We start from the raw sequence: 24,020 nt of genomic DNA, 5'->3' as shown, positions 1-24,020 counted from the left end.
TCACGGATTAGTGAACACATGGTTGTCGTAGCCAAATTGAATATTGAAATCCCCAAATCCTCGAAAAATAAGCGAAAAGTATACCTATTCAAAATGGCAAATAAAAAATTCACTTTACGCCTTCCTGAGAGAAGATCTCCCCTCATTCCAAATTAATAATGTAAGTGTAGACCAGATGAGGCTTAAATTCAAAGAAATAGTATCGGCAGCAATTGAGAGATTTATGCCAAACAAATTAACCAAAAACGGTGCTGATCCTCCTTGGTACACAAAACGGGTTAGAACACTGTTGCAGAAACAACGAAATAAACATGCCAAATTTAAACAGATGCAAAATCCCCAAGATTGGCGATCTTTTACAGAAGCTCGAAATTTAACGCGGACTTCAATGCGAGATGCCTATAACAGTTTCCACAACGAAATTTTGTTTCAAAACCTGGCAGAAAATCCAAAGAGATTCTGATTGTATGGAAAGTATGTTAGCGGCAACAAACAATCAATGCCTTCTCTGCAAGATAGCAATGGAGATATCATCGAAAGCTGTGCTGCCAAAGCAGAGTTACTAAACACAGCCTTCCGAAATGCCTTCACAAAAGAAGACGAAGTAAATATTCCAGAATTCGAATCGAGAACAGATGCCAACATGAGTAACGTAGAAGTAAATATCCTCGGAGTAGTGAAGCAACTTCAGTCACTTAATAAAACCATGTCTTCTGGTCCGGATTGTATACCGATCAGGTTCCTTTCGGAGTAAGCTGATGCATTAGCTCCATACTTAACGACCATATACAACCGTTCGCTCGAAGAAAGGTCCGTACCCAAAGACTGGAAAGTTACACAGGCCACACCAGTATTCTAAAAAGGTAGTAGGAGTAATCCACTAAATTACAGGCTCATATTGTTAACGTCGATATGCAGTAGGATTTTAGAACATTATGAATTACCTCGAAGAAAACGGTCTATTGACACATAGTCAACATGGGTGTAGAAAACATCGTTACTGTGAAACACAACTAGCTCTTTATTCACATGAAGTGTTGAGTGCTATTGACAAGGGATTTCAGATCGTTCCGTATTTCTGAATTCCGGAAGGCTTTTGACACTGTACCACACAAGCCGCTCGTAGTGAAATTGCATGCTTATGGAATATCGTATCACTTATGTCAGTGGATTTGTGATTTCCTGTCAGAGAAGTCACAGTTCGTAGTAATTGACGGAAAGTCTTCGAGTAAAACAGAAGTGATTTCTGGCGTTCCCTAATGTAGTGCTATAGGCCCTTTGTTGTTACTTATCTATATAAACGATTTGTCCGATCTCTTGTTTAACTACGTTCCAGAAAGACTTAAGTCAGTTGTATGAACTACTTATTTCTGACATAATATGCCGGTTCCTTTATTTTAAATGACTTTCCTTAGTAATTTTGAGTATGGCTACTGCAGGATCTTCACTTGTCCTTGCCAACAGATAAATTTACCTGTTTGATTCACAAGATACTTTAATCCCTCTAGTGGTTTATTGTTTATTACATGGAAGTGTAATATCCATCCGATTACTTCATGAGAAAAGCTATTTTCAAATAAATTATCATAGAATAGATTGAATTTTATATCAGCACTTGATTAACTATAAATTTCGACCCTGATCATCCCCAGAAAAATGATCTTGGATTCCACAGTCATCGTAACTAATTTCCAGCAAGGTGAATCCATACTCATAGTCCGTACCTTATTTATCGTAAATGAATGTTTGCAATTAATTTGAGACGGTAAAAGCGAAAACTATATTCATGAATCATGGAAAGAGGAGGTGTACCTTTAAAAGGACTGGAGACATGGGAAGACATGGGAAGACATAGAGAAGAATGGAAAAGATGACAATGTTTGGCTTTAGGAAAGATAAAGCCATCAGAGAGGCAGTTCTGACTCCGCACTTGATACTGGAAGCAAGACTGAAGAAAAATGAAGATACGTTCATAGAATTTCTGAATCTAGAAAACGCTTTCAACGACGTGGAATGGTGCAGTATTTTGAATTGTGAAATATTGAGAAAAATAGGTGTGAGCTACAGACAAAGACGTGACATACAATATTTACAAGAACCAAGAGGGAACAATAAGACTGGAAGACCAGGAATGGAGTGCTCATATTAAAATCTGTGTATGGCAGGGACGTAGTCTTTTGCTCATACTGTCCAGTCTCTACATCGAAGAAGAATTGACGAAAATATATAGATAAAAAAAAAGGTTCTAGAGTGTGATTAAATTTCAAGCTGAAAGGATATTAGCGATAGGATTCGGTAATGATATTGTTACCCTTAGTGAAATTGAAGTAGAATTACAGACTTTTGGATGGAATGAACAGTTTAATGAGTGTGGAATATGGACTGAGAGTAAAGCGAAAAAGGTGAAAGTATTAGAAGTATCAGAAATAAGAATAGCGAGAAACTTGGTGGTCACGAAGTAGACGAGATTCAGGGATACTTCTACTCCGTCACAGACTAAGTGAAGACATAAAAACAGGATCGCACAGGCAACGACGGCGTTCCTGACAGAGAGAAGACTACTGGCATCAAAAATAAGCTTTTATTTGAGGAATAATTGTCTGAGAATGTACATTTGGAGTACAACATTGTACAGTAGTGAATCATGGTCACTGGGAGAAAGGGAACAGAAGAGAATAGAAGCATTTTATGTATCTTGAAAATCAGGTGGACTAATAAGATAAGAAATGAGGAAGTTATCCACAGAAGGCGATCACTAATATGAAGAAAGCAAGGGACGGCAAACCTGGTTAAAGGTGTCAGAAATAACATCTTTGGTAGTAAAGGTATTTGTAGAGGGTTAAACCTGCGGCGGAAGACAGAGATTGGACTAAATCCTGCAAATCTTTGAAGATGTGGATGCAAATGCTACCACATGAAACCAGTCAGAGGAGTAATGACTCAAACAAAAAAAGTAATGCTCAAAGAGAGAGAGAGAGTAAGAGCAGTTATTTCTTGCTTTGATAGTCATAAAAAAGTTTTTATTTACTTGTGTTTGCAAAGCTAATGAGAGATTAATTTATATAAATGGAAAGTGCAGAAGGAGAAAGGAAAGAGAAGCAATTACTGATGGCATCTGCATCAGGACTTTATGTGGGATCTGTGACGACGAGTGAAAATAAGTGCTGCAAGAGAACTCGAACCCGGTGTAAAAGAGTACATGCTGGGAAAGGGGGATATAATTGTTACATCCCAGTTCTGACACCAACTGTAAAAGAGTTCGTGGTTTGGGGATGGGAGAGAAACTTCTGACACCAATGTTAATGTATAAAATGGCAGGGAAGGGGGGAGAAAGTCGTTAAATATGCCTCGTGGCGGCAGTGTGCAGTACGTCGAGCGGTCAGGATTTGATTGTGGGCATTCAGGGTTGCCACTAAATGACAAAACAGGAAATTAAGTACAATGAAGAGGACATACCGGGTGATTAAACAATCAGTATAAATTTGAAAACTGAATAAATCACGGAATAATGTAGATAGAGAGGTACAAATTGACACACATGCTTGGTATGACTGAGGTTTCACTAGAACAGAAAAAAAATACAAAAGTTCAAAAAATGTTCGACAGATGGCGCTTCATCTGATCAGAATAGCAATAATTAGCACAAAAAAGTAAGACAATGCAAAGATGATGTTCATTACCGGAAATGCTCAATATGTCCACCATCATTCCTCAACAATAGCTGTAGTCGAGGAATAATGTTGTGTACAGCACTGTAAAGCATGTCCGGAGTAATGGTGAGGCATTGGCGTCGGATGATGTCTTTCAGCATCCCTAGAGATGTCGGTCGATCACGATACACTTGCGACTTCAGGTAATGCCAAAGCCAATAGTCACACCGACTGAGGTCTGGGGACATGGGAGGCCAAGCATGACGGAAGTGGCGGCTGAGCACACGATCATCACCAAACGACGCGCGCAAGAGATCTTTCACGCGTCTAGCAATATGGGGTGGAGCGCCATCCTGCATAAACATCGTACGTTCCAGCAGGTGATTATCACCAAGGCTGGGGATGATGCGATTCTGTAACATATCGGCGTACGTCTCACCCGCCACGGTAGCAGTTACAAAACTAGAATCACGGATTTCCTCGAAGAAAAAAGGCCCGATAACGGTAGATGTGGTAAACCCAACCCATACCGTGACTTTCTCATTGTGCAATGGAGTTTCCACGACAGTTCTAGGATTTTCGGTAGCCCAAATTCTGCAGTTGTGGTCGTTGACAGACCCTCAGAGCGCGAATTGAGCTTCGTCGGTCCACAACACGTTACTCAACCAATCGTCATCTTCCACCACCTTTTGAAATGCCCAATCGCAAATGCCCTCCGCTTCAGTAAATCTCCAGGTAACAGTTCATGATGCTGATGGCTTTTGTACGGATAGCATCGGAGGGCATGCCTCAGTGCCAACCAAACAGTAGTGTATGGAATGCCGGTGCGACGTGCGACTGCACGAGCGCTGACTTCCCCAGGCACAGACAAACCTGCTACAGTCTCCAATTCGTCCTGAACTGTCTCAGCAGCATTACGCCTTGAGCTCGGTCGGCCAATATGGGGTCTATCGTCTAAACACAGCTGCATTTGTCAACGGACCTTTACCCGTTCGAATCGAACTATTAATTAAAATGGGCAACGGAATGGGAAGCGCTTCATGTTAACTTATGTTCGTGGCCGGTCGTGAAAAGCGGAGCCAGAGGCTCTGCCTTCCAAAAGGACGTCTCTTCTGCTCGAGGACTGCATTACAAGAGAGAGAAGCAACTGTGTTCAGCTCCGCAGAACACTCCAGCGTCCACAAACGTCATTGGTATCCCGTGCCCGCTATTGGCTAAAACCAATGGTGCGAATTCGATAGCAGTTTCAGCAGAGGGCTCAGGACGTCTCCTGTCAGTAGCTTCAACTGGACAGAACTGCCTCGGTTCTGAAAGACAAGCGACTTGTGTCACGTAGACACGGCGTGAATTACTCTGGGAGAAAACTTGTAAAGATTCCACTGGGTCTTTGAAATAAATTTTTTACACCAATTCCCTAGAACACTCCTTGACTGGCTGCCATCCTGTACACCGGGATCTCCTGCTGATTATGCAGTTTGGTTAACCACTCCGCCATCCGGACATAGTGTTAATCAGAATTGCGTGCACTACCTAGGTACGCCTCCCCGGCTGACCCTTGCTCACAACAAACACCTGCACTATGTGATCAAAAGTATCCGGACACCCCCAAAAACATACGTTTTTCATGTGAGGTGCATTGTGCTGCCACCTACTGCCAGGTACTACGTATCAACGACCTAGGTAGACAATAGACGTCGTGAGAGACCAGAATGGGGCGCTCCGCGGAACTCACAGACTTCGAACATGGTCAAGTGATTGCGTGTCACTTGTATAGCACGTCTGTAAGCGAGATTTGCACACTCCTAAACATCCCTACGTCCACTTTTTCCGATGTGATAGTGAAGTGGAAGCGTGAAGCGACACGTACAGCACAAAAGAATGACAGAGACTGTTGACTGACAGAGATCGCCGACAGTTGACGAGGGTGGTAATGTGTAACAGGCACAAATCTATCCAAACCATCACACAGGAATTCCAAACTGCATCAGGATACTCTGCAAATACTACGGCAGTTAGGCAGGAGGTGAGAAAGCTTAGATTTCATGGTCGAGCGGCTGCTCATAAGCCACACATCACGCCTGTAAATGCCAAACGACGCCACGCTTGGTGTAAGGAACGTAAACATTGGATGACAGAACAGTGGAAAAACGTTGTATGGAGTGACGAATGACGGTACACAATGTGGCGATCGGATGGCAGGGTGTGGGATTGGCGAATGCCCAGTGAAAATCATCTGTCAGCGTGTGTAGTGCCAACAGTAAAATTCGGAGAATGTGGTGGTGTAGTGTGGTCGTGTTTCTCACGGAGGGGCTTGTTGTTTTGAGTGGCACTATCACAGCACAGGCCTACATTGATGTTTTAAGTATCTTCTTGCAGTTGAAGAGCAGTTCGGGGATGGCAATTGCATCTGTCAACATTGTCGAGCACCTGCTGATAATGCACGGCCTGTGGCGGAGTGGTTACACGACAATAACATCCCTGTAATGGACTGGCCTGTACAGAGTCCTGACCTGAATCCTATAGAACACCTTGTGGATGTTTTGGACGCCGACTTCGTGCCACGCCTCGCTGACCGACATCGATACCTCTCCTCAGTGCAGCACTCCATGAAGAATGGGCTGCCATTCCCCAAGAAAGCTTCCAGCACCTGATTGACCCTATACCTGCGGGAGTGGAAGCTGCCGTCAAGGCCAAGGGTGGGCCAACACCATTTCGAATTTCAGCATTACCGATGGAGGGCACCACAAACTTGTATGTCAATATCAGCCAGGCGTCCACATACATTTGATCGTGTAGTGTATTCTCAGTCGCTGTCCATGTCCTCCATGCTCACTACTTTGTGGTTGCCACAGGAGGTCGAACATAGCTGTGTGTCTGTACTGGAAGGTGGTGGATTCATGGCCAATCTAGGGGAATTAGTTGGATGACTGTATGGTGTGTGTTCTTTCGGACACGCACTGATTCCCACATAAACTTCTGATGCAGCTGACATCAATAATTCCTTCCCTTCCCTTTTCCTTTCGCCACTCTCCACCTTATATATACACAATAGGTGTCAAACCTACGGTTTCAACGCGGTGCCTCTTCTTTCTGACATGCCTGAAACTACAGACACCAAGCACTCATATAATGGAGATAAAATTGTAGAACATAAATAAGTTCACCGGATAATTTTTCCTATCGGAAACGTTTAGAAAATTAAAGAAATATGTCATATTTTTAATGGTCTTGTTTATCGTAGGATATCCAGAAGTTCCTGGATGGAGCAGAGCATGGTGTGATCTACTTCAGCCTCGGTTCGAACGTGAAAAGTACTAACCTCCCACCTGAGATGATCCAGGATATTCTGCAGGTATTCAGACAGCTGCCACAGCGTGTCCTCTGGAAGTGGGAGAACGACTCGCTGCCTTCTCAGCCAGAGAATGTCATGACCCGAAAGTGGCTGCAGCAGCCGTCTGTGCTGGGTAAGCTGTCAGTAATTCGAGTCCTCCTGTACCATACATATCCTGAACTCCCAAAAGCATACTTCATTTTACTCATTTACTCTGCACTGCATTCTATCAACATGAACATAGTATTATTAATACGTTATCGTCATTAATTTTTCTGTCCTTCTGCATGCTGTTCCAACGGGTAGTGCACTTTGCTCTTGCACACAGTTTGGCCATGGCCATTCATCTTGATGGACTTATGCTTGGTAGTCATGCTCATATAAAAGGTTGTGCATTGATTGCGACAGAGCTGGTCTATCACACAGCTACCGTGATACGTGGCCTGGCCTTTGCTGCAGTAGGATAAGACTGTGACAAGAATGGGATAGGAAATGATGGAGGGGTGGGCTGAGCAGGTCTGACACCTGGGAGAAAGATCCACGTTGCTAGGGGTTGGGATTGTGAGTGGCCTAAAGAAACACTAACATGTTTTGGAGATTGGCGGGGCGACAGGACTCCACTTTAGTAGCCAAACAGCTGGTAACAATTCCCGTCTTTCTGTCCTCCAAAAAGCATACTTAATTTTGCACCTTTATACTGCACTGCATTCTATCTACATGATAATACTATTATTAATAAATTACCATCATTAATTCTTCTCACTCACACTGCAGTAGCAAAATATCTCGAGCCTTATGAATTCATATAAACATTTTAATTTAGCATCGAAAATAGAAAACAGAGAAAAGCAGAAAATTACGAGACTATCAGAAAGCGCAACATGACAAAGGAGGAACAGTTACAGGGAAAATGGAAAATCATGCAGGACTATGTACAAGACACATGCTGCTGATATCAGAAATAATCCTTTGGAAAAGAAAAAGCATGTATGACCATTAAGAGCTAACATGGAATGCCTGTAGAAAGCAAACATGGGAAGGCTGGAACATGTAGGAGATACACAGAGGACTGTGTAAATGATACAAACTTCAAGACAATTGTATGGAACGGTATGTGGAAGTAAATGGAGAGAGGTGAGACATGTTACTGCAGGAAGAATTTTGCAAAGTTCTGAATGGCGTACGTCGAAGCAAAGCACCAGGGTAGACAACCTTCCCTCAGAAATATTAAGTTCATTAGGGAAACATGTCACGATGGGTGTGTACCATTTGGCATGCAAGGTACATGCTGACAGGCGAAAGGATCTCACACATAGAGAAGAAAGTAATAAATTCAGTTCCAAATATGATATTACATGCTGTATTATCCTAACATGAACTGTTACGGAAGAACGGAAACACCAGAAACTTGGAGAGGATTTATCTGGGTTCTTCAGAAACACATGAGCCAGAAGTGACACTATGATTTATCCTTGAAGACAGACTAGCCATAGCCTTCTTCAGGATGCAAATCACGCACACATTCACACAAGAAAGCGCACCTGACCCACACACCATAACTATCTTCAACCACTCTGGCCACAATGGAACTCTGTCACATTCAACATTAGCAGCGGTCTGGAGTGGTGTGCGAAGGAGAAGGGAAAGCAGAGTACAGAGAGGCTCCCTGGTGGAGTGTGCAGGGACTAGACAGTAGCAGGACCTGGCAGCCAGGGGCGGTGATGGTGGGCTGTTGGAGGAGGGAGAGGGGGAAATGGTGAGGAGAAGAGAAGAGAAGCATAGAAGAGGAAAAACTGGCGGGTTACAGCCAGAGAGCAGTGCAGAAGGAAGATAATGGGATGTGAGTTGGGAGGAGGTAATAAGCAGAGGGGGGAGAAACTGTTGAGTGGAGGCTTTGGGGGCAGTAGGTTATTGGAGGTTGAGATCAGGGAGATTATTTGGGTGGAAAACGTGTTGTAGGGCTAAATCCCATCTGCAGACTTCTGAAAAGTTGGTGGTGGAGGAGAGGATCTATACGGCCCAGATTGTGAAGCCATCCTTGACTCAAGCATATTATGTTGTGCTGCACATGTTCTGCTGTACGATATACCAAAGGGTAGCCCGCTTTGCACTTAGACTCAATTTGGCCATGGTCATTCATCTTGGTGGATTTATGGTTGCTAGTCATACCGGCAGAGCTGGTGTATGACGAAGCTGCTTTCATGGTTGGCCTGGCTTCTCCTGCAGTAGGATAAGCCTGCATCATGAATGTAGTAGGAAATGCTGGAGAGCTGGATTGAGCAGGTCTTGCACCTTTCAAAAAGATCCATGTTGCAAGGGGTTCAGATTGTGCGTAGCTTAGGGATGGACTAGCAGTTTTGGAGATCGACGTGGGACGGGACTCCACTGTAGGAGGCAAAAAATTTTGTAATATCGGCACCTGTGGCTTTAGTAATGTATCACGATGAAAATGACCACTTCAGCTGTATCATAAATATTTATTTATGACGAAACTACCTCGATGCCGTTAGAGCCACAACATTAGGGGTGCTTATTTATTTCGTCACACATTTCATCATGAGAGTGCACCACGAGAGGTAGGATGACCTACATTTTGGAGCATGATAGTAGATAAAGCCTTGAGGAAGGGCTTGTTCCAGTCTGGGGTGGTACAGAGTGATGTAGGGTGCGCTCCTTTCTACCTAATGCTTTGATGTGGTGGGATGATAGAGGTGCCAGGAATTATCTCATGGAAAATCTGTTTGCACACTGTGTCATGTGGATAGTGCCTGCCCAGTAAGACCTTTGTGAGACCTTCCGCGTCTAGGCAAAGGAGTCAAGTCACAGCAGATATGCTGTCCCCAGGGCGTCTGGTTCTCTGAGATGGCCACTCTCGAAATGCAGGTACTTTTGATGGTTGATGGGTTTAATGTGGACAAACGCTTACATGGAGCCATCAGAGCGGAACTGGTCATCATCCATGAAGGTGTTGAGCTGGGTTGAGGAGGAGTAGCGGAAGCAGGTAGAAGAGGAGGTGTTTATGTTGTGAAGGAATGAGAATAGGATATCTTAGCCTTGAGACCAAATTGTGATGGTATCATCAATGATCCTGAAATAGACCAGGGTTTTGGGAGGATAGGGAAGTTGGCTCTAGATGGACCATAAACATTTTTGCATAGGAGGGTGTCACGCTTTAACATGAGCTGGAGGTTACGTTAAACTTTTGGGATGGGATCATTCTGGCACTGCTGATTGCTGGAAAAGCCAGAGCAATGGCAGAGGGCCACATCCAGGGAGTTAACATGGTTCATAAGAACAGCAGTGGAATCTCTGTCTGAAGATTAGGCGGTATCTGATTGGAGGCTGTTTATGTCTCTCCTTTCTTCTGCTGAGAGGTTTGTGATCGAAGGAATGGACCTGGGAAAGCATTGTGAGGCCAAGATGTAAATAAATAATTTTTGTAGGTTACCAGGGGATGGTCAGATGGAACTGGGGAGTGTTAATTTTTGATGGTGGTATGAGTCCAGAGAGACTGTGTTCAATGGTATTAGATTGGCGTCATTTGGAGGGGTTGGCAGCAAAGAAGTCTTTACACCAAGTTTGTGAGGGACAAGGACTGGAGGAATCAGAAAATCTGGTTTTCAGTTTGAAAGGGCATTAGGGAGAAGTTGGGTGTTGTTTCACGGTTTAGACAGCATTTGGAGAACAGAACGTGAGGCTGTGTTTCACCCAGCGAAAGGGATACTTTTTTGAACTGGTCCAAAAATATGGGGCGGTGGCCCATCGTGGAAGCGATGGAGTTGGGGAAACGGGAAATATAGGAGATGGTTGAGAAGGAAACACAATAAGACGGATAAATATACATAGAAATGCGCAAAAATAAGCACAAACACGTAAAAACACGACATGTTAAAATACTACAAACACCCCCAAAAACGCGAAATAGAGTCCAGAAACGAAGGGAAAAGGACGGAACTGATTAGGTATGAGAGAATGAGTGTGTTGGGATTAGGGAAGAAAAAGGTACGACTGAGAACATGGTTCACATGTTCGTCTGACACAGTGAGGTGTGGAAAATAATACACGAAAATACGTGAGTATGAGAGGAAATGAGATCAAGAGGATTAATCATAATCATCAGAGGTAAGAACTTCGGACATAAAATGCTGCCCCAATAATCCGTGTGCTCACATGGCCTTGCACCATTAAGATCATTCATAGTGTGGCATGGATGCCACCGCATGTGCTGTTTGGAAGGCGGGGAAAAACCACAGGAAAGAAGTTGGAGAACAGACATTAAGACGAATAATGCTTTAGAGAATAATTGAAAACAAATATTTCATTCCGTTTTTGCGTGAAAAACAGCTGTTAGGCAAAATCAAACAATAAAATGGTCACGTTGGAATATGAACACTATTATAAAACGAATAGACAGATACCCGCTGTATAGATGGCATGTTGAGTTGCAGGCAGGAATGATGAAAAGGTTGTTAAACACTTGAGCTGTTGACCAAAGCTTTCTTCAGAAAGTAAGACACACATGCGCACACACACTCACGCACATATACACTCACTCAAACACACACATTCACACAATCATGCACACCCCATGGACTCATGACAGCTGTCTATAGTTGCTCCAACAAAAATGAAACTCCGTCATGTCGAACAAAAGCAGCAGGAAGAGGAGGGGTGGGGAAGGGTCAGGTATAAATGGTGCTGATTGGGGGAGGGAGGTGGCTGAGGGGAGGGGGTTCGAAATAAGTTGGTACTGTCTGATGGAGTGTACATGTACTAGATGCTGTCAGGACAAGGCTTCTAAGTACAGTGCTGGGAGGTTGTGAAGGAGGAGAGAGGAGATGGAAATGGAGAGTGGAGAGAAAGAGCAAAGAAGGGGAAAAGAAATGTTTGTGTATTGCCAGGGAGCAGTGTACAAAAAGAGTGAGGGTACATGAGCTGGGAGGACGTAGTATGACAGAGAAGGCTGAAACTGTTGGGTGGAGGCTATGGGCCCAGTGGGTTACCATATGCTGAGGCTGGGATGATTTCGGGAGAACATTTTATAAGGATACTTCCAATCCATGTAGCTCAGAAAGATTCATGGTGCAGGGAGGAGTCTAGATCAAATGGAAAGTGATGCAGAAATTGAAATAAAGTATCTATGTTCTAACACAGTGCGACAAACATCCCTGAAATCGACTCCCTTGAATTCCAGCACCTGATGAACACTCCAAAAGTTATCCAACCTGCTTAAATCCTACTGCCACCTTCGAGCACCAGCATTCAGTCCCTATTCAACCTGCAGTGTTCCTCCTCGCCAAACCCTCATACCACCCAGTAATTGTATAATTGATATTTCGATCTTGCCACATCATCCGAAACTCCTTACCAACACTTGCCAAACTTCATAGACCAAAGAATCCAAGAACATTGTTGTTAACCCTTCTACCAAAATCCTGAGCCACAGAAGTTTCTGTCCTATCCAAAGTCTCCAGTCACAGCCCAACACCCAAATTTAACCATGCTGGACTTGTCAAAGACCTCTGGCCTTCTCCTGATCCCTGCAGAATAAACATTTCTTCGTATCCAGTCCCTCCAACCAGAGGCAATCTAATGTCAACATTGAACCCTGTACCTCCCTGTTCATACATCGAATTGTGTTCCTCCCCTTCTGCCACCTAACGACTCCCTGGTCACCTTCCAGAATCACCTTACCTAAAACCTTGCCTCACTATCCTTCCCCTGGTCCTTTCCTAAGAAAACCAACCATTCAGCAGAAGAAATTACAGACATACACAGCCTCAAATCAGATTTCGACCTAATCACCCTACAAGCAGACTTCTGCCTCACAGAAGTACTCTGAGAATTGTCTAGAAGCACTGTCAGAGCGATCCAATCCCAGTAGTCCAGCATAATCTCCAATCTGTGCTTAAAGGTTAGAACCCTCCCAGAACCTCTTTCTCGAATCTGTAACCCTACTTTTTTGCCGTGACACCTCACACACTAATCTTATACATGCTCCAAAAGTCCACAATCCCAAAAATTCTTGACACGTGATTGAATCTGGTTCTTGTGCGCCTGTTCAAAGAATTTTGGTCCTCATTGACCAACACCTCCAATCAACTTCCTGAAATCTAGCCTCCCACATCAAAGATACCAATCACTTCCTTCACTAAGACTCCATCATTACCACTTCTTTATATCGTGGATCTCTAGCCATCACAGTTGATGCCACTTCACTACACGCCAGTGTCCCTCTTGCTGCTATTGAACACTACCTCTTCCAGTATTCTTCAGACACCAAACCTCATTCCTTATACACCTTGCTGACTGTATCCTAATATACAACTACTACTCTTTTGAAGGATAGTTATTCAAACAAATCCATGGCTAAGTCATGGGCACATACATTAAACCTTTCTATCCAGTCATGTTTTTGGTCTGTCTAGAGGAAACCTTTCTATCTCGAAAAACCACAAAACCTGGTCTCTTTCAGGTTAATTGATGATACTTTCACAAAGTGGTCATAGGGCTAAGACAACCTATCCTACTAGAGAAGCTGAACATCTTGTCCCCCATCTACTTTACCTCGTCCTCCTCAATGCAGCGTCACACATTCCTGGATGTTGACCTCCTCCTCTCTGATGAATCCATCCTCACATCTGTACACATTAAACCAACCAACCAGAAACAATGTCTGCATTTCGACAGCTGCCAAAACTTACACACCAAAAGATCCATCCTGTACAGTGTGGCAACCATGGGACAGCATATCAGCAGTGACGAGAACTTTCTCGCCCACTATGCTGAAGGTCTCACAAAGACTTTCACAGACAAATCCTCAGACCTGTCCAAAAACAGATTTCCTGTGCCATAACCCACGTACCTTAATACACTCACCAATCCCAAGAGATACCTGTAAAGGCGCACTCCCTTCATCATCCAGTATCACCACAGACTGAAACAGCTGAACCACATATTGCACCAGGGCCGTTATTATGTATTACCATTCCCTGAAATGAGAGATCCAGATTCCTTTGCACACCTCCTAATGTGCCCTTATGTCGACCTGCCAGCCTCCTGAAGCTACACACAATTCCAGTTGTTTCCCAAAGAGGTTGCATCCTTGTGGAAGATCCAGGTACAAGACCTACCCAATCCGCCCACTCAGCACTTCATATTCCAATTATTTCATAAACTTACTCTACCTCACCAGTGGCTGGGACATCTGTGAGGCATCTATCCCACATACTGCATAGCTTATTCCATTAGTGTAACTGCCAATCTGACACATGCCGGGATGAATGGCCACCACCAGGTTCTGACCAAGTGTAAAAAGTTTTGCCCTATGGCATATAGCTGAACATGACATTTCTTATTTCAATGACACCTCCACAACCTGAACATTTGCATCCTCCACTGTACTACCAACTTTTCTGATCTGCACTGACAGGAGTTATCCCTGTAGTACACTATCCATCCAGAAATCGCCCCAGGCTCAACCTACAGTAATGAACTCTCCCCACACTCTCCACCCAAAAGTCTCTGCCCTCCCCTGTCCTATTACTTCCTCCAAACTCACCCTCCCCCCCTCACTGTACACTGCTCTCTGCCAGCACACCCATTGTTATTTCCACCTTCTGCCCATCTACTTATCCATTCCCCATTACCCACCACTCCCTCCCTCCCACTACTACGTCACAGCTGGTCCTGTGATCATCTAGTCCCTGTATGGCCAGCTAAGCAGTGCCAGTTTCGCCCCCCTCCTCCAGTAACCTGCTTTCCCTCACCCTTCACCACCCCACCCTATAACGCAAGTCCAATTCAGCATGACGCAGTTGCAAACTGTCCAGTGGTCATGTGTTCATGAGGTACGATTGCTTACATTATTCAAAAGCTCAAATAGATAACAGGCTTTTAGTTGCGCCTGTTTGCATCACATCATATCATCTTTACAGTGAGTAGCAGTGTACCATTTCACATTTCGAACAAGACGATCGTGTGAAACCCAGCTCGCGCTATTCGTCCACGAGACTCAGAGGGCCATAGACACTGGTTCCCAGGTAGATTCCGTGTTTCTTGACTTCCGCAAGGCGTTTGATACAGTTCCCCACAGTCGTTTAATGAACAAAGTAAGAGCTTATGGACTATCAGACCAGTTGTGTGATTGGACTGAAGAGTTCCTAGATAACAGAACGCAGCATGTCATTCTCAATGGAGAGAAGTCTCTCGAAGTAAGTAGGACCATTGCTATTCACAATATACGTAAATGACCTTGTGGATAATGGCTGACTCTGAGCACTATGGGACTTAACATCTGAGGTCATCAGTCCCCCAGAACTTAAAACTACTTAAACCTAACTAACCTAAGGACATCACACACATCCATGCCCGAGGCAGGATTCGAACCTGCGACCGTAGCGGTCGCGTGGTTCCAGACTGAAGCGCCTAGAGCAACTCGGCCACAGCGGCTGGCCCTTGTGGATAACATCGGAAGTTCACAAAGGCTTTTTGCGGATGATACTGTGGTACATCGAGAGGTCGAAACAATGGAAAACTGTACTGAAATGCAAGAGGATCTGCAAAGAATTGACGCATGGTGCAGGGAATGGCAATTGAATCTCAATGTATGCAATTGTAATGTGTTGCGAATACATAGAAAGATAGATCCTTTATCATTTAGATACAATATAGCAGGTGAGCAACTGAAAGCAGTTAATTCCATAAATTATCTGGGAGTAGGTATTAGGAGTGATTTAAAATGGAATGATCATATAAAGTTGATCCTTGGTAAAGCAGATGCCACACTGAGATTCATTGGAAGAATCCTCAGGAAATGCAATCCGAAAACAAAGGAAGTAGGTTACAGTACGCTTGTTCGCCCACTGCTTGAATATTGCTCACCAGTGTGGGATCTGTACCAGAGAGGGTTGAAAGAACAGATAGAGAAGATCCAATGGAGAACAGCGCGCTTTGTTACAGGATCATTTAGTAACGGCGAAAGCGTCACGGAGATGATAAATTGACTCCAGTGGAAGACTTTGCAGGAGAAACGCTCAGTAGCTCGGTATGAGCTTTTGTTGAAGTTTCGAGAACATACCTTCACCGAGGAGTCAAGCAGTATATTGCTCCCTCCTACGTATATCTCGCGAAGAGACCATGAGGATAAAATCGGAGAGATTAGAGCCCACACAGAGGCATACCGACAATCTTTCTTTCCACGAATAATACGAGACTGGAATAGTAGGGAGAGCCGGTAGAGGAACCCAAAGTACCCCTGCCACACACCATCAGGTGGCTTGCGGAGTATGGATGTAGACGTAGAATATTTCTGTTACGTCAACGTGGACTTTGCATTGCTTCATATTAATTTAGTTCATAATGCAGCACAAATTGTTTGTAATGTTCAAAAAAGTTTAGTTTCATCCCTTTCGTGGCATTCAGTATGAGAAATAGTGATAAACGCCAGAAAGAAATAACAGTGTAAGCTCTTGGTTGATGAAAGAAGCACAACACAGACTTGTGTAGAATTGGATCATCACCAACTGCAGGGCCAAATAACTATGCATTTCAGCTTTGGTCGGTTGGTATTATAGCAAAGCATATGGCTGTACAGGTAGTAAAAACGACGGTAAGAACGTATTTATTAGCAACTAACTATGAAAATAATAATGTATTAATTGCTTTTGAAAAAATTCACTGCACGTACTATTGAACGAACACCAGATAAGGGTAATAAGGTAATTTCGAATCTGTCAAAGCTCCTCCATAAACAATAGCAGGGGAAGGGAGAGGAAATAAACACAGTGGAGGTAAAAGTAAAAACTTATTTTTACATGAGAGATTACTAAAACTGGTGCTCCAGTTGTTAATGGAACAAGTCATTTACCAAGTCCAATAATTATAATACTCATTAACACAAAGAAAATTATTACAAATGTGTCAGCTATAGTAAATACACGATAAATATGATCATCCCAAATTAGTGTACCAGGTAGCACTAATTCATTTGTAATAGGTATTGTAATTGAGGTATCTAATATTCCTGCCCAAGCTCCCAAAAAACTCTAGAGTTAACAAACGTCTTGATGCTTCATATGCATCATTTTTATAACACTATTCCTCGCTTTCCTAAATTAGGCTGTGTACCGAATTGTAACTGTAGACTTTAATTGCGCAAGTGTAAATTTCCAACGTAAATTTTCAACTGCGACCAAAAGAAATTATTAAACACGAAAAATTGCGAGTTGTTAGTCTTTTTAACTAGAGTTCCTAAAAAGGAGATTAAAGTAGATGTTAACTTTGATACTAGTGTTGAGCTTTTAACTGTAATTGGTAGAATGATGTTTAATATTTAACATTTAATGCCTATTGATTAAAAACTTTCTGTAAAAAACACAACTAAAAATGAAAATCTAATCTGTATACAATAGCATAATGTAACAATAAATTAGTAGTACTACAATTGTTATTAGGGTTTAGGGTAACTGTTTGCTTTGTGCCCCTAACTATATGGAAGTTAATTTTGGTAAGAATCGTGGAAATATTGGTGATCAGCAAAATGATAGTAAGGATAGAAATATTACACGTTTAATCGTTGTATCACACTTACATTTGAGAAAAATTAATGTATGAAAAATATTTTTTCTTTGACTACAAAGACTATAATCACTCTCAGTACTGAGGAAACAATGAAGTAGAATTCTCAAATACTTCTCTTGCAGTTTATGATCCTAAGCCTCTAGTTGTAGAGTATGCTACAAGTTATCACAGTTATCTGCCATTCAAACCTTCTAAGGCCTTCATAGTAATTATGAGAATAGTAACAGTAAAGATAAACCTTCTTAATGAAATACAGTAAGTTATAACCATAACTGGGGTAATATTTCAGATTGTTGTTAACGTTAGGCAGATGATTCATCTTGATGTTATTCGAAGATCAAGGATTCAGAAATGAACTGGAGCATCGCTAATTGTAAACAATAGTCTATTATTGGTGGGTTTAACTTTTTTCCCAACTAACTTGGTATGTTACTTGAGTCAATAAAAAGGGTAGTAAAAATTTATTGATGACATACTTTGAAAAATTAAACATTTAATTCATAATTCAGTTATTATTTTGTTGTTGTTTGATGATAGAATGATGGATGATATTATATCTGTAATTCTATACAAAGTCCAAATTAGGAGTATTGTCAGGTGACCAGGATCGAATATGTCATAATGTTGATACAAAGGGAAGTATTGTGCCATTTCTGGTCACTGAAAAGGAGTGAACTAATATTTCAACAAATGTAGTATGAATCATTTAGCATGGACAGCTTAGCTTTTTATGATATTACATTAAAGTGTATGTTGTACATTGGGTTTTGATGCTAAAGAAGGAAGTTTAATTCCCTCATGTAATTTTTAAGGAGACAGTTTCATTTACTTTGTTTTCCATGTGAAGGTATGCTTTCTGCCATGCCCTCTGTTATTTTTTTGTTGTGTAATGTATAAAATAATTTATTCGTTTGTATTTCTTAAATTGATATGACATCTTTATTTTTTTAAGATTTTCTGTTTTCTGGATGCTCAGAATTTATTTATCTGTCAGTGTTAATTACATATATTGTTATAAGTTTTAACATATTAGTATTAATTGTTAGTTTAATTAAATACTTATCAAAAATATGTTATCTTATTTGTTGAAACAGAATAGGTAATTTTAATTAAATGGTCTGTATTATAAAGTTTTATAATAAATACCATGATTTAATTAATGTAATAATTATCTGAAATAATACATTTCATTAATTAATTCAATATATTTATAGATATTAATGTTGTTGTAACAGAAAGTTCTATTTTTATTCTTACTTTACTACACAACGTTTTGGAGTACAGTTTACGTTAACATATTTGCTTTATACTATTTATCTGTCTTTATTAGTAACAGATAAGGTGAAACAGTGTTTTGCCATTACAATTAATCATACAAAATATTATTAATTGATAATAGAGGATTTGTTATGGTCACTTGGATAGACCATTTGGACTCATAGAATTATTAACAATAGCTATTTAAATAATTTGTATTAAACAATCTGTTCAGCTGCTCACAGCTTCTGGTATAGTAATCACTGGGGACTGCAGTTTCATATTAATTCTCTTAACAGGCATTTTGAATATATGCAGTGTGGTGGGAAACAGTATGAGTAGTTTGTAAATGTTTTGAAGTGTGAATTGTGCAGCGAAATAATTCTTAAGAAAAAATTCGATTTATTACATCATTTCTGAGTTGAAATGAACTGTCCTGTGACTACAGCGTCCCGTTGGGTAGACCATTCGCCTGGAGTGAGTTTTTTTAGTTGACATCACTTTGGCGACTTGTGCGTCGATGGGGATGAGATGATGATGATGACGACAACCCAACATCCAGTCCCTGAGTGGAGGAAATATACAACTCAGCCAGGAATCGAACCTGGGACCCTTTTCATGATATTCCGTCGCACTGACCATTCAGCTATCGAGGAGGACATTTCTGAGTTAATTAACATCGGAGACAGGAAGTCGGGACAAGTTCAGATTCAAACGACTCACCAGACGCAGTTAATGCCAGTTGTTCTCACATGAGACTGCTCAGCTTTTAGCGACAGTTCAGTCTACACTATCATCCCATATCCAATTTTTGTATTGCTCACTTGTTTGGTTTTAGAAAAACAAACAAAGGACACATTCAGTGATACCATCTCTGGCAGGTCACTTGAATTAGCGCGCAAATTGGTCTGATTGGCTAACTTCAAAGCTAATTAACTCAGAAAAGGCGCAAAGTGTCGAATTCCTTTCTTAACAACTAGTTCTAAGCAAAATCTATTCTACATAATTTTTACAAGCTTTTCAGGCGGCTTGTGAACATCATGTATACTAATCTTAATGAATGTAGAGTATTTTGCTGTATTGCAGTAAACAATGAAACACCATAAGCTAACATTTGCTTGACACAGGACCATGCCATGCAAGGCCTGATCCTTCATGCGTAACAACATTTAGCCACATGATAAAATAATTCTGCTTAAGGTGTGTTCTGTTCTGCTGCTGTGGAGCACAACTTAGTGCATACCTTCCATAATCGCCAGCTACTGTAATATTATAAATGGCAAGACCTCATCAGTTAGTGACTTGTGTATGAGTCAAGTATCTATTTTACATTTGTGCAGTCATATTGATTGCTATTTGGCTGGTATGTTCAGCAGCCATTCTCTACGTCTGTCTTAGTCCAGCCAAGAGTTGTGGTAATTGCTCATCTCATTTTCTGTAACAGAAAAAAATAGACAGTTTATTCACACATTTATATGTATTAGTGTTAACACAATCGACAGATCATGACCTAAACAATTTTACCTTCCTATCACAAATGACAATGTAACTGGTCTTATATGAACCCATAGAAAAAATTACCAAACTTGCTACTGACGACTGGTCATAAAAGACATCTGGAGAGAGATTTTCATTTAAAGACAGCAATTTCACTCTCAGAATGTCAGTTTGTCTGATACGACCATTTAACTGTGAATTACTCACATGGTCCTTGTACGTCTGATAATTGGAAAAATTTGAAAGAAATGAAACGTATCAAAATTGCCATTACCCATTTATCAACTACACTTGGATATAGGCACCATCCAGATTTCTCCATACAGTACGAACCTGATCTTTTCTCATCCAAGTTTGTCTTGCTTATTTCGACACACTGTCAATTCATACTCCATTAGATCTTTTTCTAGGTCTAGTTTGTATCACAGACAATCGAACATCAGTTATCCTTCGTCCATCTCCCATCACTACTTGGCTTAATTTGCCATGGTAATTTAAATTTCGCAAAAGTCACGTCATACCTCAAATTTTAGATTCTATCTTATGCACTTGGTTTCCTGTCGATTAAGCCTACGAAGTTTCTTTGCATCAGTCCTCCAACTGTTAAAGTGTTTCCATCGCCTTGTTTTGTTCACTCTTCCTAAATACACAAAATCATCAGCTCTTTCTGTACCTTACCATTGTCCTATCAGAATACTGATTATTGCTGTGTTACTGATTATTTTTGTTTTACTAATTAATATTCAAACCCACTGTCATACTTTCTCTGTTGAGTTCTTCTGGATCAAGCGCAACCAGAAAGAAACAATATCCTGAATACTAATTATAGGTGAAATAATTACTGATTATGCCTTTTCTTCATGATCAAAGTTTTTTAATTACAGTATACCACCGAAGATTGTGGAAAATCGTGTCTGCGTAATGGAGTCCTTTTGCATGCCTTCTTTCTCGGTTTTGAGATTTTCACTTTCTTTATCTAATCGAATGGAGGATGTAACCTTGTTCCACATGTTCTGTAGCAAACTGAAGCAGATAAATTCTATTCCTTGGTTCTCATCTACTGCCGGCAAAGATTTATTGAGACAGAGTCAAACGCTTTCTCACAGTTTGAATAGCCCATAGAGTATTGTAACTAATATTCGTTACCTCTTCGTAAAACATTGTGTACAATCTCTAGACTGTTATTGCGCTATTCTTACTTATAAAGCCACCTATATATATATCAATAAGATATGTTCTACATAAGTTATAAGGATGCTTGTAAAACTCTTGTATATTACTAACAAAAGACTAATGGATTTGTAATTCTTCATACCTCTCTTGCTCCTTTCATTGTGAATCACAACTACTACACAGTAGTTCCAGCTGTGTGATATCGTCCTTAAACAGTACAATTCCATGTATCCAACTTTTCTTCCCGTGCTTTTGCTTTTTCTACTATTGTTCTGTCATTTCCAGAGATTTCTCCTTCTTTCAAGATGCCAGATTTCTCTCATTTTTTCATTCATTTTCACACTCTGTTATCTGAGTGATCCTTTCCTTAGTTGCACTCCATGGCTTTTTGAAGAAATGTTCAAACACTTTTCCTTATGGTCCCTAAGTTCCTCATGAGAGAGACGTCTGATAGCTTGGCGTGATTGCAAAAACGAGCACCCGTTTCATTTTCCTCACATTACGCTTGCTATCGTCTGTCTCCCTTAAAATCTCATTACTTTTAAGAACATTTTTGTTTGGTTCACTTAATTCTGTCTCACTTCCGTTTTCTTTACGTCTCTTCAAGAACTATCATCCCTTCGCAAAGTGTGCTTTGTCCCTGGAATAATTGTTTCATTTCTTCCTCTTCTCAAAAAGAAAAATATGTAACTATTCCCCAACTAACTTTCTTGGGCAGTATTATTCATATTTTCGGTACTAGTATACTTTACATCAATTAATAAAGGGCTCAGGTGAGTAACAAAGCAATAGTGCAATTATGGGTGCATCCATAGTGGAGTACAAGTTTGTTGGCTGTGTATGAAGCATATTGAAGGAGCACAAGTCAGTTAAAATATTGGGAAGACTCTAAAAACAAGAAATTCAAGAATAACATATGTCATATGTCATATTGGCTTAATACATTGACGAATTAACCCAAACATGTGACTGAGAACAATTTTTTGTAACACAATGGGTCTAGACCCAGAAGAAGGCCGCTGCAACCGTGGCCGAAACGTTTGTTTTTCTCCAGCACAAGTAGTTTTTACATTATGAAGCGGTACCATACCCAGAAAACTTTTATGCCGACTGACTCTGGCCGCGGAAGCCTACGCAAGTATACAATGAAATACACCTTAAGACAAAGAAATTACCAATAAAAGAATGATGAAGCACCACTAAGGAATTTTCCGAATGGCACGGAAATCGGTAGAAGCGACGAATATCTGTTGACAACTTCACAAAAAGTGGATGATTTACTGAAGAGAATGAGCATCACAAATTCAGCAAGTCAATAACACGTTGGTCCATGTCTGGAAGCATTGACTGATAGAGTTGTTGAATGTCTTCTGTATGATATCGTGCCAAATTTTGTCCACTGGCTAAGTTAGATCGTGATATCCTGAGCTGGCTGCGGGGCCTTGCTATAATGCTCCAAACGTTAACTGGGGAGAGACAAGTTAGCCTTGGTGGCAAAGATAGGGTATGGGAAGCACAAAGTCAAGCAGGAGAAACTCTGCCCGCGTGCGGACAGACATTATCATGCTGAAATGTAAGTCCTGGATAGATTGCCATTAAGGGCATCAAAACTGGGCATAGAATATTGTCGACGTACCGATGTGGTTTAACAGTGCAGCGAATGATAACCAAAGTTGTCCTACTATAAAATGAAATGGTTTTCCAAACCATCACTCCCAGCTGTCAGACAGCATGACAGGTGACAGTCACTTTGGCAGCCCACCGCTGCCTGGAGCGCCCCCCATACGCATCTTCGCTGATCGTCGGCATCTGGAATCTCATTTACCGCAGTAGAGTTCTCTTCAGTGATGAGGCCCGCTTCGAACTGAGCCCCGATATCTGAAGACGTATCGGACAGCGTCGGGATATCAACCTCATTGCCGCCCCACATACAGCCAGATTGTCTGAGGTGCTACTGCATTTGATACCAGGACCCCCTTGGTTGTCATCCGCGGAATTGTTGCAGGGCTGTGGCAGGTCGACGATGATCTCTGACCTGTTTTTGTTGCCCTTCATGGCAAGCCATCCTGGGCTTACTTTTCAGAAAGATAATGCCCTTCCACACAGGGCGAGAGTTTCTACTGTTTTCCATACCCTGCCTTTGCCAGAAAGGTCGCCGGACCTCTCCCGGAGTGAGGGTTTTTGAAATTCGAGATTTTGTTGATGTAATGCGAGAGTTTAACAGGATTTGGCACTGTAGTCCTCAGGAAGACATCACTAAACACCAAGCCTAATAACTGCTTGAATAAGGGTCAGAGGAGGACCAATGCGAAATTGACCTGCTAAGTTTGTGAAGCTTCATCTCCTCCATAAATCATCCTTTTCTTCAACGGTAATCATTTTTTGTCCATACATGTACCGATTTCGGTGCCATTCCATCGTGAAGCCCGGTTTTTGTCTTAGAGTGTACATTCATAGCGGTTAGGATCCGACTGCAGAGTGGCAAGTATGTCTGTGTACGGCAATCAGATTATGTTGTACTATTATTTATT

The 24,020-nt window shown here is 41.5% G+C and overlaps 1 protein-coding gene across 1 annotated transcript in view; it reads left to right on the top strand.

Annotated features, from left to right (window-relative positions):
* The window catches only part of LOC124778015 (UDP-glucosyltransferase 2-like), a 47,871-nt gene that overhangs the window by 5,254 nt on the left and 18,597 nt on the right, over positions 1-24,020 (top strand). The window contains exon 2 of the mRNA XM_047253592.1: positions 6,892-7,114. Within this exon, the coding sequence (XP_047109548.1) occupies positions 6,892-7,114 (223 nt within the window). The remainder of the gene's footprint in view (positions 1-6,891; positions 7,115-24,020) is intronic.

This window comes from Schistocerca piceifrons, chromosome 2 (genome assembly GCF_021461385.2).
Source record: "Schistocerca piceifrons isolate TAMUIC-IGC-003096 chromosome 2, iqSchPice1.1, whole genome shotgun sequence".
In the NCBI taxonomy this organism is placed as follows: Eukaryota; Metazoa; Arthropoda; class Insecta; order Orthoptera; family Acrididae; genus Schistocerca; species Schistocerca piceifrons.
This window is presented reverse-complemented; position numbering and strand designations above follow the sequence as displayed.